Raw genomic sequence first — 16,261 nt, 5'->3', positions numbered from 1 at the left:
AGCTCTTAATCCTGAGCAATTTTCTTTTCAGGGCATCTAATTGTTGGGAAATGTTGTTTGACAGTTGGATGATGTCATGGTCTGACAAGCGAGTGTGGCTCAGTGGAGAGTGAAGACATGTTGTTCTCGTCCATTCATTCTGACCTTTTTATGCTGCATTTCCAGGTCAGGAAATTTAGGTCAGAGAACAATGCACTCTCTCTGTTTAGCCACAGCAGGGTGCCAAAAATCTTCCTCTTACTCCTCGGTGACCCCCAGTCCAGCCCTCGCATTCTGGTCAGCACCAGTAGCACCAGCACCAGCTCAGTACAGACTCAGAACACGCTTCCTCAGATAGAGTGGGCTGCTACCTTGTGGTGAGATCTTAAATTACAATCTCATTCCAAATCTGAGGCTATTACAATTCTACTCCGTTATATCTAACCAAGAATATCTGAGGACAGCTAATTGAGCCGTGTTCAAATAATCTATACTACTACTACTACTACTACTACTACTAATAATAATAATAATAATAATAACAACAACCCAAACAACGCCCTCGTTAATGATGACATTCTATGGCAGGGGTGGGGAACCCTTTTCATATCGAGGGCCATTTCAATTTTTATAAAGTCCTCCGAGGGCCATACTATTATGAACACATACCTAGGGATGGAAAAAAAACAACACTGTGTTACTAAGTCTCATGATTGCTGCATTTTAGTTTGAATTATTTATTTAGCACACATGCATATAAAATCACCAAAAAAATAGAATAAAATGACAAGTAAAATATGTTTTCATGATCATACAAAACAATAAAAAGAGGTGCAGAGTTGAGGCAAGAGACCCGTAAGGGCCTGTTCGAGGCCTCTACTCACAAAAACTGCAATACAACAAGATAATCAAGAAAATAAATGAAAAAGAAAGAAAGATAAAGACAATAATAATAACAACAACAACTAGAAAGCACTCGGAGAGCGCAGACCTCCGCCAAGCGCAACAATTCCTGGCATATTGTGATTTCCACCATAAATATTAGTCCCACATATACTTTGACTACATATTTAGATTCCTTGACCATAAAAACATACCGTTACCCACTGGAATCATAACAATATATGTCTTAGTTCAATAGTTATTCACGAAAAAAATTCACGCTTTGAAACAATTTTACTTTGTACGGCGCGAGCGCCTCAGCGGCGGCTACGAGGCGCGTTCACGAACTCTCCTTCGGCGTGAGGTTTCAGCTTCGTGGCTGTTAATTCACTCACCACAAAACTTGCACGCGTAATATTCTCTCTGTCGGTACATGGTCGTGTGAAAGCTGCTTGTTGAGCCTCCAAACTCCGGCGAAGAGCGTTAATTTTATCCAAACTCATCTGTCCTTTCAACTCGTCGAGTTTAGCGTGTTTCGCTACGCATTTTTCGTCCGTGTCAATCAGTCCAACCCACTACGTACATCACATGCTGTGTTCACTGACCCTGACCTTGACTCGGACATAACATAACCGTCTGTTTTATCTCAGAAAACGGGAAAATATTTCCTCGTTACGAAAGAAATTTCAGGATACGAAAGGCAAAAATACGCTACCGCTGCTACTCGCAGCTCGCGGAGTTTAGCGAACGGTCCGACTGTATAAGTGCACATATAAAATATAAAAATCTTATTGCGTTGCGGGCCGGTAGAAATGGTCTCGTAGGCCGTATACGGCCCGGAGGCCGGAGGTTCCCCACCCCTGTTCTATGGGATACCTACATATCTTCAAAACTACAGTTGTAGTTCCATTATCTACCGGCGGTGTTTGATGACGTCAGACAGAGAAGAGAAACTCAAAATCACTGCGAGCTCGTGCTGAAGTCGCCGGGTACGGTGGCGCGTGCCTGTAATCCAAGCTACTGGGAGGCTGAGGCTGGCGGATCGCTTGAGCTCAGGAGTTCTGGGCTTCAGCGGACTATGTCGATCGGGTGTCCGCACTAAGTTCGGTATCGATATGGTGCTCCTGGGGGAGCCCGGGATCACCAGGTCGCCTAAGGAGGGGTGCACCGGCCCAGGTCGGAAACGAAGCAGGTCAAAGCCCCCGTGCCGCTCAGTAGTGGGATCGCGCCCGTGAATAGACGCTGTAGTTCAGCCTGAGTAACACAGCGGGACTCAGTCTTTTTGTACTCATTATAACAACACATTTACACGACTACATCAAATCTTTATGTGCATCAATAGCTTGAGCCACGTCCCTTTATCATTTTGTAAGTGAAAACCCCCCATAAACTTGCTCATCTGCTTGCTCTACACTGCCTCCTCCTGGAGGATTCCTGCAACTACATCAACCACAACGTTGCCTTTCCGGAAGGCTTGCAGGAATGAAAACACAAATTGACGGCATTAAGGAGCTTCCTGTTCCCTTTTTAAAACCTCCGGTTGATTTATATTCTCTTTAACCTATGTACAAAAATAATCGTGGCTAATAACTAATTTCATAAAGTATTAGTTGGCATTCTACCTCTTTGATGTAACTTTTCAAGAACATTCGATAGACTTAAACCAATCTCTGTCCAAAGATTCAACACAAACGTAAAAGGTAAACAATCTTTGTTTCTGATCAACTACCTTAAGTAATTAAACTATTACCCAGATTGTTTATTTAAAACTACAGTTGTAGTTTCATTATCTACCGACGGTATTTGATGACGTCAGACAGAGAAGAGAAACTCAAAAGCACTGTGAGCTCGTGTTGTAGTCGCCGGGTACGGTGGCGCGTGCCTGTAATCCAAGCTACTGGGAGGCTGAGGCTGGCGGATCGCTTGAGCTCAGGAGTTCTGGGCTTCAGCGGACTATGTCGATCGGGTGTCCGTACTAAGTTCGGTATCGATATGGTGCTCCTGGGGGAGCCCGGGATCACCAGGTCGCCTAAGGAGGGGTGCCCCGGCCCAGGTCGGAAACGAAGCAGGTCAAAGCCCCCGTGCCGCTCAGTAGTGGGATCGCGCCCGTGAATAGACGCTGTAGTTCAACCTGAGTAACACAGCGGGACTCAGTCTTTTTGTACTCATTATAGCAACACATTTACACGACTACATCAAATCTTTATGTGCATCAACAGTTTGAGCCACGTCCTTTTAACATTTTGTAAGTGAAAACCTCTTATAAGCTTGCTGCGTGCTCTACGCTGCTCCTCCTGGAGGATACTGGGAACATCTCTAAACACGGTTTAAACCACAGACGTGAGAGCGAGTTTGCGTCAACAGTAGCCACGAAAAAAAACAAGTAATAGATTATTATGTTTTCAAAAGATAAACTACTAAAACAAACAAAAGCATAAATAATGAAAACAAAAATGCTCTAAAATTATTTATTGCACAGATTACAATTCATGATCTTCTGGGTGGTAAAGTTCACTCATCAGCCGGTAGATGTATGATGGCGCATGACCTCCAATGTTTGAGATGAACAGTGTGATGAGCTCAGGCGGAACATAATCAAAAACTGGGCAGTGAACGTTCACCTTTGAGAGGATCTCACCTAAAACACAGGAAATAAACGTTACGCTCTTGCAATGTAAAAGTGTAAGTGTGCAATGTTGAAGTTACCTTCAGTAAAAGGAAGGACCTCGTGAGGGGAGACAAACTTATGAAAGGTGTCTTCTTCATTTGGGAACTAAAAAGACCAAATTTTTCCATGATTACTCACTTTGTAGAAATCCTAAATATGGATGATTTGAGGATATTCCTACCTGAGGAGAGAGCTTAAACATGGGAGCACAAACAATCAGAGGTGTGGAGTGATGTTTCGCTGCGAGGGCAAGCGTGTGCGTTCCATTAACTGCCCTCAGACCTCCGTTTGCCAGGACCGTCTGCGTACCAATAATGACCTAAAAGCAGAAAACTGTTTTCAACTCATCTGCACCAATAGCACTGTTTCCCATCAGTCACGATACTGCGTACTTTATTGACACGAGACATGACCGCAAATATGGCTGCATCTGCGATTACTGTTGTTTCAATGCCGGCTGTGGAGAGACTTGTTGCCATCTTATGTCCCTGTAAAAAAGTAAAAGTTTAGTCATTTCCCAGCAGGAACGTGCTATCTTAAATATGCCTGCCTACCTGGCAGAAGGGAGCACATTCCGCCACGATGACATGAAACTTGCGTTTGCGTGCAGCGTCTTTGAGGAATGCCTCAACGGTACGAGAACGTCCAACAGTCATGATGACTTCATTGGAGTGAATGTGCTCCAAGGCCTGCATGGCAATGTTGTCAGTAGTCCCCTCTGTTCAAGGACACGGCAAGGACAGATATTTATATGCAACAAGCCTTTACAAATTTCAGGGATTGTCTAATTCATGAACAGACTTGTTCTTTAAATTGATGCTTTGTTTATTGCACTACTGTCACGGGTGCTAAATGGCCAGTGCAGAATCATACCCAGCTCTGTTAGCAACTCATTGATAGCCTCGATGACGTTTGCCCTCAGCGCAGCAAAATGCTGCCTGAAGTTTTCCTCACTAAGTCCTCCAGAGGTCAGCAGCTTGTGCAGTGATTCCTGCTGGTCTGCCTCCTCGCTGCTACCGCGAGACCTGCAGAAAACAGAAAAGCACTCAAGCACTCCTTTTTTTGCATTTTGATAGCCATGAGTCTGTATATTTAAGTTAACATCCTCTACAAGCAGCATATAATTTACCAGCTCTTCACCCCAGCTCTGCATCTAACCAACCTGATCTAAAAATTAAAAAAACAAAACTGTCCTGCTCCTTCTGTTCCAGACAAATCCAGACTAAATTCTAACCTGTTTAGGTTTGCATACACCTCTTAATTTTATATGCAATTCTTCTATTTTATTTATTCCATTCACAGTTTAATAACTCGTAGTTAACTGTTTTAGTCTCAATCTTATACAGTATTTTTTGCATCTTGTGTATATTATCCCTTTCCTGTATTTAGTTGTCCCCTTATTTCTGCTTTGTATTGTCCATTCCATTGTACGCTGTGAAAATATCCAACAGTGTTACTAATTTAAACACAATGAGTTTGAGTGTTTCTGGACCTATGAGTGCTTGTATAGTGTTGCACACTTCCTCTGATCTTTCCAGGGTTTCTGTAATCAGTCTGGTCCCCAAGACCACCTTACCTGGCATATTCCTCTCTGATTATCTTCAACACCCTCCTGATCATGTTGCCAACAGTGGTCTCGGATGGTTGAGCAGCAATTAGCCTCCTCCCTTCTTTTCTAATTATTTCCATCAGATCCCCTGAAACAAAAGAATAAAACCATAAATATTTCAGTTGTAATACTACAGCCCTGTGATTGTAAATCTACTTCTCATTTAAATGTACCTTGTCTGTTTGAGTCACTTAATTTCTCAAAGAACATAGATTTGAACACATCTGACAGCTGCTAAAACACCAGACAAATGAGCCCGCGAAATGCGGATCAAATATTTTGCCACAGTTATTAACTTTAGCCCTGTTATTTGTTATTAAACGGGTGACTTTGGAAGGAAACTGTAACATGCGTCACCTGCGCTGCTCCACCGTGCCTGCGCTGTTATTCTGCGGAGCAGGGCTGTCGTTTCTCGGGCTGTTTCCGAGGAGCCCCGCAGTGGTCCAGTCCCGCTTCCTCCGCGCTTCAAGTCAGACAGAAACGCCTCAATTCGTTCGGTCAGGTCTACTTCTTTGTCTGCGCCCGGCATGGCTTTTATTTAAATAATCTGTTGTGGGACTGAGATAGTATTTACGAAATTTCCACCGTCAGGACGTTGACAAGGAAGTCTTCAGAAGTATTTCCGGGTGAAGGCGACTAAGCTCTCACGTGATTGGTTCACCAGCTATTGCATCACGCTTGTAACGTCGTTTTTAAAGTATATTAAAATATAATTATTATACACGTAATTCACACTCGATACTCAAACAGAATCAGTGGGGTATGAAAAAATATGTATCTCATCTTCTGACCCTATTTCCGACTATGGTGGCCGGAACCGGAAATAGTTTTGTCATTTGTCCTCCGTAAAAAGAAGTCGTGTTTATAAAAACCTAAACTTTATAAACACACACAGAGAGACACTATTAGTATAGGAAAATATGTATCTATAAGTATTTCGACATAACTAATTTAAACATTATGCAGTCTACAGGTTATGAAAATTTATGGGAAGTTTTTTTATATTAGGAACTCATGTTAATATTACGCTCTCTTCCTCCTACCGTTTTGCGTTCATACTCTCTTCTGATTACGGTATGTCAGATTAAAAGAGAGGAAATAGAAACTTTATTCATCTCTCATGAGAAATTCACATATGGTGGTATTGAAGGTCCAAACTATTCCATGAATGCCCAAAATATAAATTCATTACTTAACTTGTAACTTCTTAAACTTGCCTTACTTGCCATCTTTAAACTCATAAGTGTGCCCTGGGAAATACACATTAAACTGCATAACTAATGTAAATCCATCGAATATTTTATTGAATAAGAGCCCCACACAAAATTACAAAATGTATCAGTTAACATAAAAATAAAAAAAATCACTGGTGTTAAAATGTTTCCATGAAAGATGCCCTTATTGACTGTCAAAAACACCCCACATTCACAACCCCCAGTCGCACAGATAGGATTAAAGAATAGAAGCACGATGGATAGATCAGCAGTACTGTAATTGGGAAGTGACACTTTCAAAATTACAGGAGGGTTATTTGCCAGTCTGAAGAAAAATGTATGTGTGGAAAATGCTTCGACAGGGCAGACAACCACTTCTGTTAAAGACCTCCGTCCTGTGAAATCCCACAGAAGACACCTTAACATAACTCTCATTGGAGTGGGTGGGTGAAGTTAACCATAGCCATCAACATGCAGAGTACAACATTTTCAGTATCTGGCTACTTTTTGGCTTGTAACAATCCAATATTCAAGCGATCCAAAATAAAATTAGGATGAGCCACAGCTACCAAATGTGACCTAACTAATAACAGAATATAACTGAACAAAACAATACCTCCCAGAGATATACAGTATATACCTGCAGAAGCAACTAAGTGGCATTGAGAACACAATGGGGGAAAAAACAGGACACGGCTAACTTTAGTTACCAAATATGAGCAAATTATGTGACAAAGGAGTGGTTGCAAGGTTTAACAACCCACTTTTGAAACCACCTAAAATTGCTAAATGGGCAGTAAGGATTGTAATTCAGTTGCCATGGGAATATAACAAACTAACATTTGCTGATGGCACATCCATTCAAAGCAAAAATTAAACTGGGGGGGTACTTTTTCCGGGAAGAGGCAGTGCGGAGAAATGGACCTAAACCACCTATGAGACCTGGCGAAACACAAAGCCTCCATGTCCCACAATGCATTTCTCGCACTTTAATTTAATTATTCCATTAAATTATCATTTGCAGCATCACCACTCGTGCTGTCATTTACTAAAGCTAGTCCAGAGATGTTGGGATGTGTTTGTTGACTGTCAGGAGGTTTCCAGGAAAAGAGCGAGGACCTTTCTACTCGATCAGCTTCTTTGCCTTGAAGAAACGCCTCAAATAGAACACCTGCCATGTTGCCAGGCCGATGAGGCAGAACATGGAGAAGATGCTAAAGTACAGCACCCGTGTGTTGGTTGACTCTAAAGTGGGGGGAGAAGATATCAGATGTTAAATAAATAAATCACATTTTACTTATTTAAGCAATAAATTAAAGAAACTCCATTTGATTAAATTGGTCACTTGCTGCAATTCCTAACATCAAATACATTATCTCTGAGCAGAGCCTTTTAAATTTTATGTTCCATGCTGCAAAGTCTAATTTCCCATGACAATTTCAACTTGTGAAAAACAGTTCATTTCAGTAATTGTGCATTTGTCTCACCATTGGTGTCTCTCATTTCTTCCTCCCTCTTCTTCATATAAGCAAAATCATTGACAATAGACTCGGACAGGTCCTCCAGTCGCCTCAGCTCAACTTCCAGGGGCTTCAGTTTCTCCACCTTGGCAATCTGAGGGACAAAATAAATGCTTAAAAACAATCTACCGTGACCAACTGAACGGTTGGGAAAGAAAAACCTGAAGAAATGTCAATGCAAACATTGACCAGTTGGTGGCACTCTGAGACTGCATAGGCCTTGTAGGAAACTGAACTGGCCATAAAAGACACCAATAAACTATTGTCATCCAGAAATGTGGTTGTTGTTGAGTTAAACACATGATTGTGCATCATGCATAGAAGACGTGGTTTAATTATTGCAACAGTTTTAGTCCATTTAAATGAGACTTGCCGTTACATTTTAGGAGAAAGGCTCCATAAAGAATGTTTGCATTGGGCCCCTACCCAAATTTGAACCGTTCAACCTGTAAGCTTCCAGTCCAGCTCTGTGCAAACATCCGGGGTGTAGCTTGAATAATGACTGATGTATTAAGCAGTCTGCAGTCAAAACGAGAATTATCAAGCATCTAACGGAATACATTTTTTTAGCTACATCAAAATGCAGTGGAACTAAAAAAAAAAAAAAGCATGTGTGAATTCTACTCCTGCCACATGCACAGACAGTGCTTGCCAACTTGAATTCTCCATGAACATCCACCTACACACTTCCTCATCAGAACACAATGTCGTGTCCGTGCTGCATGTGTGGGAAGAGGGGTGATTCTCAGCTCCCAGTGGTTTATAACTTCAGCGCATACTTTTTTATGTACTACCACAATACCACCTGCTGTTCATTTACAAAACTAGACAAACAGATTATCGTGTTGGTGAACAATGACGAATACCTGAAAAAAATCTTCATTCTGGCTTCTCAACTCGAATTCTGGGGTGGCTTCCATTTTTATTGCCACAATGTGAACTTGACATAGAATAAAATGTGAGAAAAGAAAGAGCCAATCTATCTGTCACAAACTCCTGGGCTTATTAATTTACCTCCTCATAATTTTTGGCCTCCACGCCATGCTTCATGTCAAGATTGACCAGTTGATCTGGAACTCTTCCTGTACCTGATTCAAAAAGAGTCACAATATTAAGATCACATCCAATCAAAACAAGCAGAAAGTAGCATTCAGAAGCATATAGCATTAAAATACTTTCTGCATCACTTTCAACATAACAATGCCTATTCATTTGTAAAACATTCCTTCACTTTGCTCCTGCACGGACAAGACGAATCAGCTTTTGTGCATCTGTATAGACAACATAAAATAATGGCAACACTGGTGGAGAGGACTCCCATACATACCCATGGGTGATTTACTCTCAAAGCATACTTCAAACATATCGTAGTCTTCTGTGGTGAACGCAAATTTTCCTTTTGTTGCATCTTCCTTTGAGTACAGAGTGTGGCTTGAGGAATCTGTGATCTATAAATAAAGAATTTAAAAAAAAAAATCAGTTATAAAACAAGAATCGATCAGTTTCAGTTTAAGCCGGAAAGGCTGATTATAAATCAATCGTACTGATTGATTTCCTTATGTTAAAACCCATTGACGTAGTCAATACATGTGGTACAAGAGATTACCTAAAAGTAAGATAGCAACCATTATAGCCGCATTTATCAACTAAACAATACACATACACTGTTTTGAGCTGAAAACCTTAATGCTAACATGCTATGGTAGCTAGTTGAATGGGCGATTAACACTGACGTGTAACAGCAGCGTCCGAACCGATGACACATATTACTTTTTAAAAATAGATCCATCGCCAACAACAGTGGACGAAGTATGAACTGTTACGTCTAGACTACGAGTACGTTCAATCTGAATCCTGAAAATGTTCCCGAAGATGGATGATTTACACAAAAAACGAAAATCAGGCAGGATGGTTCGGGCCTAAACCATTGAATATCACAAGCCACCGGTTTTAAGACCAGTCCACTTAGGAGTGGCTTAAACACCGCACAAAAACAGTATTTTAGGACCCTGATGATATTCAACTAAGGCGAAAAAGCAGAAAACATAGTTAAGTAGTTAAGCTCGACACACTGGTGGCGTTAACATTCGCTACGCGCATCTCGGCGCTCACCTTCAGATTAGTTTTGGTGTTCGCCTGTTCGCTTATTTCATATTCCCCAGTGACAAGGACATCTTTGTGGATCTCTTCTCGTAAGCACTTTCTTGTGTTTACCGGTAAAAAGAAAGAGATGGAAAAGGCAGATTCAATAAGAACCGGTAAAAACAGCAGCGCAGTGAGTCGAGCCATGGCTGCTTGCAACTAGCTAACCCTAGCCAGCCAGCTAAACGTCGAGTTTCTACCGAACGGGACACGCAGCTCGCCAGCGCCACCCTCGTTCTGGAGGGGAACTGCACCACACTTACCGAATCAGCTTGGGTTACTTCATTCTGAATTGACTGCTTTGAAATTCCTTATTCGAATTACACTATTCAACTCTTGTCGCAAATCAGTCACGTGTGATGTGAATAATTAAACTATTATAGCATCATCATGTTTGCAGCTGCAACGCGGGAAAAAAATGATTAGCGCAATTATGGATATAAACCAAAGATAGAGTGAAAGCTGCTTTTATGGCTACATCTTGTCTGGACATGTGAGGCAGATTAAAGTCTATGTACTGACGTACAGTTGTATCTTAATGTGAGATTCAGTCATGATTGATAATCAGATATTACTAAAGTAATTTATACCCTAGGTTATGAAACATATGAGAATGTTGGTAGGTATATTCAGAAAATTCCATACATTATTATTTTTCTGTCAGGGTTTAGAGTAACATAACCGAGTACTTTGGTTTCCAGGGAAACATTCTTGATACTGATCATGCAAGATAAGACAGGAACACTCTGCTATGTGGGGGGTCTGAACAGAGAAATCCCTCTGGCATTGGTCTGTTGTGTGTTATACAATCTCATGCCACGTAGTCTTTACTGCGAAGGAAAATTTAAGTACGTGCAGATTTCGAGTTGCTCACAACACTCAGTATATTTCCACAGGTATTAGGAGTGACTACAGTTTGAATAATATTTACGCGCCTGTTTAATCAGTCTTACTATTGACTGACCAATCCCTTTTAACCACCTCCAAGGACCAATTGGCAGAACATCGTCATGAATGTTTCACATTACAGGGTAGCGTGTTTGTTAAATGAGAACTCATGCTGACGCAAGTGTCTACACACCCATCCACTTAACTCCGTCATTCACTGGCTTGTTATTACCTCCATAAACTGATCCATCAGACAATTGCTTTAAATGTCAGGGAGATTATTATCAAGTTAAGGTCAACGGCCTCAGTAAAAACACGCAGCCGTGCACATTATCTAAAGGTTTTCCAATTCTGGACATGTGAGGGTTGGATTTGTTAATTCTTGTCGCACAGAGGCAATCCCAGTTTCATCACCACCCCGCACACAGTTACAGAGACAAGCAAGGATCTCGTTCTGGCTCTGCTTTCTTCACACCCTCATCGTTCTCGGCTTCACTCTCCCAGACACCCACCCTCCCCTTCTATCAGGCATACGCTGCCTGCTTCCTCCCCTGGGTGGCTGCACCGACGCAGGTTCGCGTCACAGTGGTCTAAATTTACTGCTGTTGATGCTGATGTTAAAAGAAGCAATAGGCACCTGCTATTTCTGCTTTTACCCCCAGCTCCCGGGGGCCAACAAAGAGGTATTAATAGGTAGACTTATTAGACACTGGATGATGGCACACGGGGTGTTATTGAAAGAAGAATGGAGAGAAAAACAGACAATTGGAAATAAGCTGTTACGCAACTGCAGAGGGCTATATGAAACTTAAGAACAGGCGAAAAGGGTAAAAAACAAGAGGCTATGTAAGATGGGAGTTACAAGAGAAACACCTATAACATGTCTGTATTAAAGAACATCCCATTCTTTACCTCAGGTTGCACCTTGAGAACAGGTTTAAGATGTGGTATCTAGGCCATGTTGCACAAAAAAGGGTGTGGATACACTGGAAATGCTCCAGTATCACAGTAAATTAGTGATTGTGCCAAGTAGCCTTCCAGTGCGTACGCTTTGTACGTGATCACTCAGCCCGTTTCCTGCTTAGAACCGTGAAGCAATGGTTCTTCCAATGATTCTCAATGTGATAATACAATCAGGGAGAAACCTTACTGCATGTTTACAGAAAGAATGAGGGGAAGGAAAAATAGTACAGATTTCAAAAAGTGTGGGAGAAACAGCACTGTCAGCTACATATGGAATTTACATCAATTAAGTAATGGTGAAGTTACATCTTCCTGTTCCAGTTCAGTCGTCATACTCATTTAAAAGATAGAAGAGACCAGACAAAAACCAGAAATAAGCAAATACGTCATAAAACGTGTGGTTTATGGTGCTGAGGTGTGGAAGTGAAAGGATCGCTGCAGCTCATTACAAAATCTAATGCATTTATGAACAATACTGGAACAGAATACTGGTAATTACAGTACTCCTGATCTGCCTTAAGCTGCATCTGTAAATGTTGCTTCGATGTGAGAGAAAAGAGAGCTGCACGGAGACTGAAAAAGAGAAAACCTTTCTAGACTTTTGTGTGCATTTATCTGAATGTTTCTCATGAATTATTTTCGATAGCTATTTTCTTACTACGCAATAACTTGAGGCATCGTTAGACTTCCGGTCGCGATCAACCGGGCATTAACGTCTTAAAAGCACGAAAAGAACGCAGTCAGCGGTTGAAATACTGCTTTCGGATCCTGTTGGCAATTTCTCTTGCATAACCGCATACGTGTGCAGCCGTCGTGTTGCAACGAGCAAACACAGTCAACACGCCTGCTTGATCCAGAGCTGTAAGCATGACGTTACTGGCGACGGATTGATAAAGCAGAAAGACAAACTTGGATCCGGTCGAGCAGCTAAATAGGGGAAAACGAGCCTGTTTGGTTTCTTCTGACAGCAACGAGCCGACGCAGCAGCGTTGGGCCCGGAAGTGTGACGTCAGCGCGCTGTGCATACACATTAAAAAATGGAAAAGGAAAGAACGCATTGACGTAAAACGCCCTGACGTATAGTTAACCTTAGCAACAGACGAATCAATAAATAGAGCCAGTGGAGCTGGAAGGAAATAACAGCGAGCCCTTATGGAGGCTAATTTTAAACGTTAATTGATCGTCAAATGGCGGAGGAGCTGCTTGTTGCGTGGAAAATGCTTATGTAAGACAGAAAGATTAAGTCAAAACAAGGGATTTTTCTTTAAATTTAAATATTCTTTTTTATTGTTTACATAACATTCATATTTACTCCGTAAAAAAATAACTTTAAGTTTCTTAAATTAGAACCACGTATGTTTTCACAGAAAACGTCATACAAAGATAGACCACTCAGACCATGGTTAGGACAATGCACGTCAGTTTTTAAGGTTCACGAACACAAACACCCGCACGTCCATCAACCAGAAAACATAGAAGATAAATAGAACTATTGCTCTGGACATATCAGCACTAATACAGATTCTGTTGTCTCTATAGCACCATTAAATGATACATGAACTCATTAAACATCTAGGTGGTATTAGTTAAAACATGCTTTTTAACTTGCTACATTGGTGTTATAAGCAAGTAGATAAAGGCAAATAAAATGATAAACACTCTGCTTCCTGGTACAAGTCCCTTCCATAGCCCTGTGATCTGCACACATCTCATAGATGATGAAAATGTGCATTTTGAGAGGAAATATGTTTTTGGAAGAGTTTCTAGAGGGCTAGCAGGGTAGGGGAGCTGAGTGAATCAGAAGACTGGTCATTGCTGTTGCTTCGTCTCCTGTGGGCAACGCCGCAGGTGGGGAAGGTTTCCGCCTCTGGAAAGGTAAACACGAACGATGATGTCAAGGTGGTGCAGGCCGGCGTGCAGGTCACCACAGGCGTGCACAAGGGCTCGAAGTCACTGCTGCTGATTGTGGCGTGAAGAGGCTCCCAGTCCTGAGCAGCGAAGAGGGAGTTGGACAAGTTGACATCCGGGACAGACCTCGCCGTCTCTGCCTCCGTCTTTGCCAGCAGGTCCAGCGACTCCTCCAGAACGGACGAATCCAGGTCGGTCATTTTCACCACGCTGTTGGAGACGGTGGCTGTTGACAGGAGGGAGTCGCTGCTGCCGCTGAAGATGGAGTTAGAGGTTGAGGTGAATGTTGAATGGCTTGAAGTGACAGTGGTTGCCTCTGGGATGGAGGTCTGTAGCTGCGTGGAGACAGTGGTGGAGAGGCAGGCATGCACCGGAGACATGGAGACCACAGAAAAGTCTGTATCCATCTGTGAGGGGATTTTGCAGATGGGCTGGTGGGCAGCCAGAATGAACTCCAGCCGTTCCTTCTCCTTCAGAAGATTAGCAATATCATTCTGCAGGCTGGATTTCTCATCCTCCAACTGATCGGTTTCCTGCACAGCAGGGAGAAACGTTCATTAATTCCACTGTTGCATAAGACCGCTATTAAATTTGAGGATACAGTAAAATGAAAGAGCAATTCAGAGCCATGCTTACAGCTTGCAAAGTATCTGTCAGTTCTCGCCTCCTGTTGCGACACTTTGCTGCTGCCTGTTTATTTCTCTCTCTGCGGATTCTTTTCTTCTCCTCCTCCTCGGGTGTAGTCTGGAGGAAAAACAAAAAAGTTTAGGCTACATGATAATTAACATGCCATGTAGGTCGCTGCCTGATATGAAACACCTGGAAAATAAGGCTGGGTTCCAATTACCTGTTCCACTCTGCTCCTCTTGCCATGTGCCTTGGAAGCTGCAGACCTCATGACGGTCCTCTTGTAGGAGGGACTGGGACTGTAGGGGTGAGCTCTGTGAGAAGGAGCCACCGAAGAGATCAAAGGCTGGACCATCCACTGCAGATCTGGGCTGGTGGAGATGGCCGTGACGGTGGGGATGAAAGAGGCACTTGATGCTGTCAGGTCGGTGAAATCCTGTGGGCAATTAAGGAAACAGAAGCTCAGCGGTGCACTTTCAGGAGGAGCTGTTGCAGCTTTGCAAGGGTGGTTGTGAATGAAGACAGGAGAGCGTCTATAAAAAGCTAGAGAATTTAAAAATATCCCTGTGATGTCAGCTATGACGTTATACTATCTCTGAGGAGTTTCCAGATGAATGGATTTATTGCAAGGGGAGGTCAGTGTAATGTGCTAAAAAAATAAATAAATCAGATCAAATTAAATCTGGAAACCGTATTTTGAAGCTAGAAACCATTTAACGAAACCCTGGATTAGCTTTATCACAAAGTGTTGATTTTCCAAACGGGACATAAAATGCACAGTCAAGACAAACGTGCAGTATAACATCACATAAGCAATATTTATCCAGACATACCTGAGACTGAGGCGAACCCATGCTGGAGTAAGACCCCGCCGGTGAGGGATAGTAGAGATTGTCCCCGACGGGGGAGGCAGAGCAACGGGAAGAAGAGTCGCACTCTGCGTTAAAAGAGGTAAACATCATCGTTGTCCGGATTTTTTTATTTATTAAAAAAAGCAAGTTGGAAAATCCAAACAAATGTAGCAGCCAAGGAATTCAACCTCGAAGAGAAGGAAATCCTTTAGTTGGGTCCGTGTGCAACCCTGTAGCGTCGCTCTAGCTTCTCTCGTTCCTGTCTGTTCTGAAAATTTCAACCCAGACTCGGCAGCGCCGCGCGCTTATATAGCTCCAGATGATGACGTAGATAAAGGGGGCGCGTTCCCTTTCAAATACAGCGAACCGAAAAACACCAAAACACCGATTTAACAACGCGCTGCTGACACGATCTGTCGCCTGTGCGTTGTACTGTCCCAAAAAATGAACCTTTTTGAGAATTTGTGCCGCTTATGGCAGAAACTTCAACGTAAATAAATCGCTTAAACGTACCCTCAAGAAATGGAATATTCCAGAAACGGGATCCCCAGGACGTCATTTTCCAAATATGGTGCATCCTGTAAACGGGGCGGGGCCTGCTGGGAAACACACCAGCGACATCTGCACGACGTTACGTAAGACAACAAACACAGTGGCTGTTGTGAAAACTAAAGAACTGGGTTAATGGTCAGCAAAGGTACATACAATTCTGCCAAAGTACATGAAAAATAAACTCGAACACCAAGTATTGTTTTCTGTGTATACAGTTGCATTAAAACACACAGGGATCGTTCTTTTAATACTTATCATACCTTTAAATTTTTTGAAGAAATTATATTATCAAATATTTTTCGTGTTAAACAGAACCGAGCATTGTAAAAATAATGATAATATATAATAATAAAAAATAATAATTAGACACTCGCTGTGGCACCACCGGTTATGGACCGGAGACCAGATGAATTTCTTTCGTTGCACTTTTCACAACGCAATTTAAAAATCATCACCTG

The 16,261-nt window shown here is 42.2% G+C and overlaps 3 protein-coding genes across 4 annotated transcripts; all 3 read right to left on the bottom strand.

Moving 5' to 3' along the window:
- Positions 1-3,315: 3,315 nt before the first annotated feature.
- eif2b2 (eukaryotic translation initiation factor 2B, subunit 2 beta) lies at positions 3,316-5,776 on the bottom strand. Its single transcript, XM_003971669.3, has 8 exons — positions 5,496-5,776; positions 5,106-5,226; positions 4,403-4,554; positions 4,084-4,247; positions 3,922-4,017; positions 3,711-3,848; positions 3,568-3,634; positions 3,316-3,499 (listed from the first exon to the last, which is right to left on the bottom strand). The coding sequence occupies exons 1-8, from the start codon at positions 5,665-5,667 to the stop codon at positions 3,342-3,344; spliced, it is 1,068 nt and encodes a 355-aa protein (XP_003971718.1). The 5' UTR covers positions 5,668-5,776; the 3' UTR covers positions 3,316-3,341.
- A 640-nt stretch (positions 5,777-6,416) lies between these two features.
- On the bottom strand, positions 6,417-10,220 carry tmed10 (transmembrane p24 trafficking protein 10). Its single transcript, XM_003971668.3, has 5 exons — positions 9,985-10,220; positions 9,200-9,320; positions 8,887-8,960; positions 7,840-7,966; positions 6,417-7,597 (listed from the first exon to the last, which is right to left on the bottom strand). The coding sequence occupies exons 1-5, from the start codon at positions 10,159-10,161 to the stop codon at positions 7,476-7,478; spliced, it is 621 nt and encodes a 206-aa protein (XP_003971717.1). The 5' UTR covers positions 10,162-10,220; the 3' UTR covers positions 6,417-7,475.
- A 2,903-nt stretch (positions 10,221-13,123) lies between these two features.
- fosab (v-fos FBJ murine osteosarcoma viral oncogene homolog Ab) lies at positions 13,124-15,996 on the bottom strand. Of its 2 annotated transcripts, none has more exons than XM_011612069.2 (5): positions 15,440-15,564; positions 15,234-15,337; positions 14,621-14,836; positions 14,410-14,517; positions 13,124-14,306 (listed from the first exon to the last, which is right to left on the bottom strand). In XM_011612069.2, exons 2-5 carry the CDS (start codon positions 15,252-15,254, stop codon positions 13,629-13,631), a joined length of 1,023 nt encoding a protein of 340 aa, XP_011610371.1. In that variant the 5' UTR covers positions 15,255-15,337; positions 15,440-15,564; the 3' UTR covers positions 13,124-13,628. The 2 variants fall into 2 exon arrangements, with proteins under 2 accessions (XP_011610371.1, XP_029705218.1); XM_029849358.1 differs by lacking the exon at positions 15,440-15,564 and adding an exon at positions 15,765-15,996 and having other exon boundaries at positions 13,129-14,306.
- Between the last annotated feature and the right edge of the window lie 265 nt (positions 15,997-16,261).

The sequence above is a fragment of the Takifugu rubripes genome, chromosome 16 (assembly GCF_901000725.2).
Source record: "Takifugu rubripes chromosome 16, fTakRub1.2, whole genome shotgun sequence".
Classification (NCBI taxonomy): domain Eukaryota; kingdom Metazoa; phylum Chordata; class Actinopteri; order Tetraodontiformes; family Tetraodontidae; genus Takifugu; species Takifugu rubripes.
The sequence above is the reverse complement of the archived record's forward strand: the minus strand, read 5'-3'. Positions and strand labels throughout refer to the sequence as shown.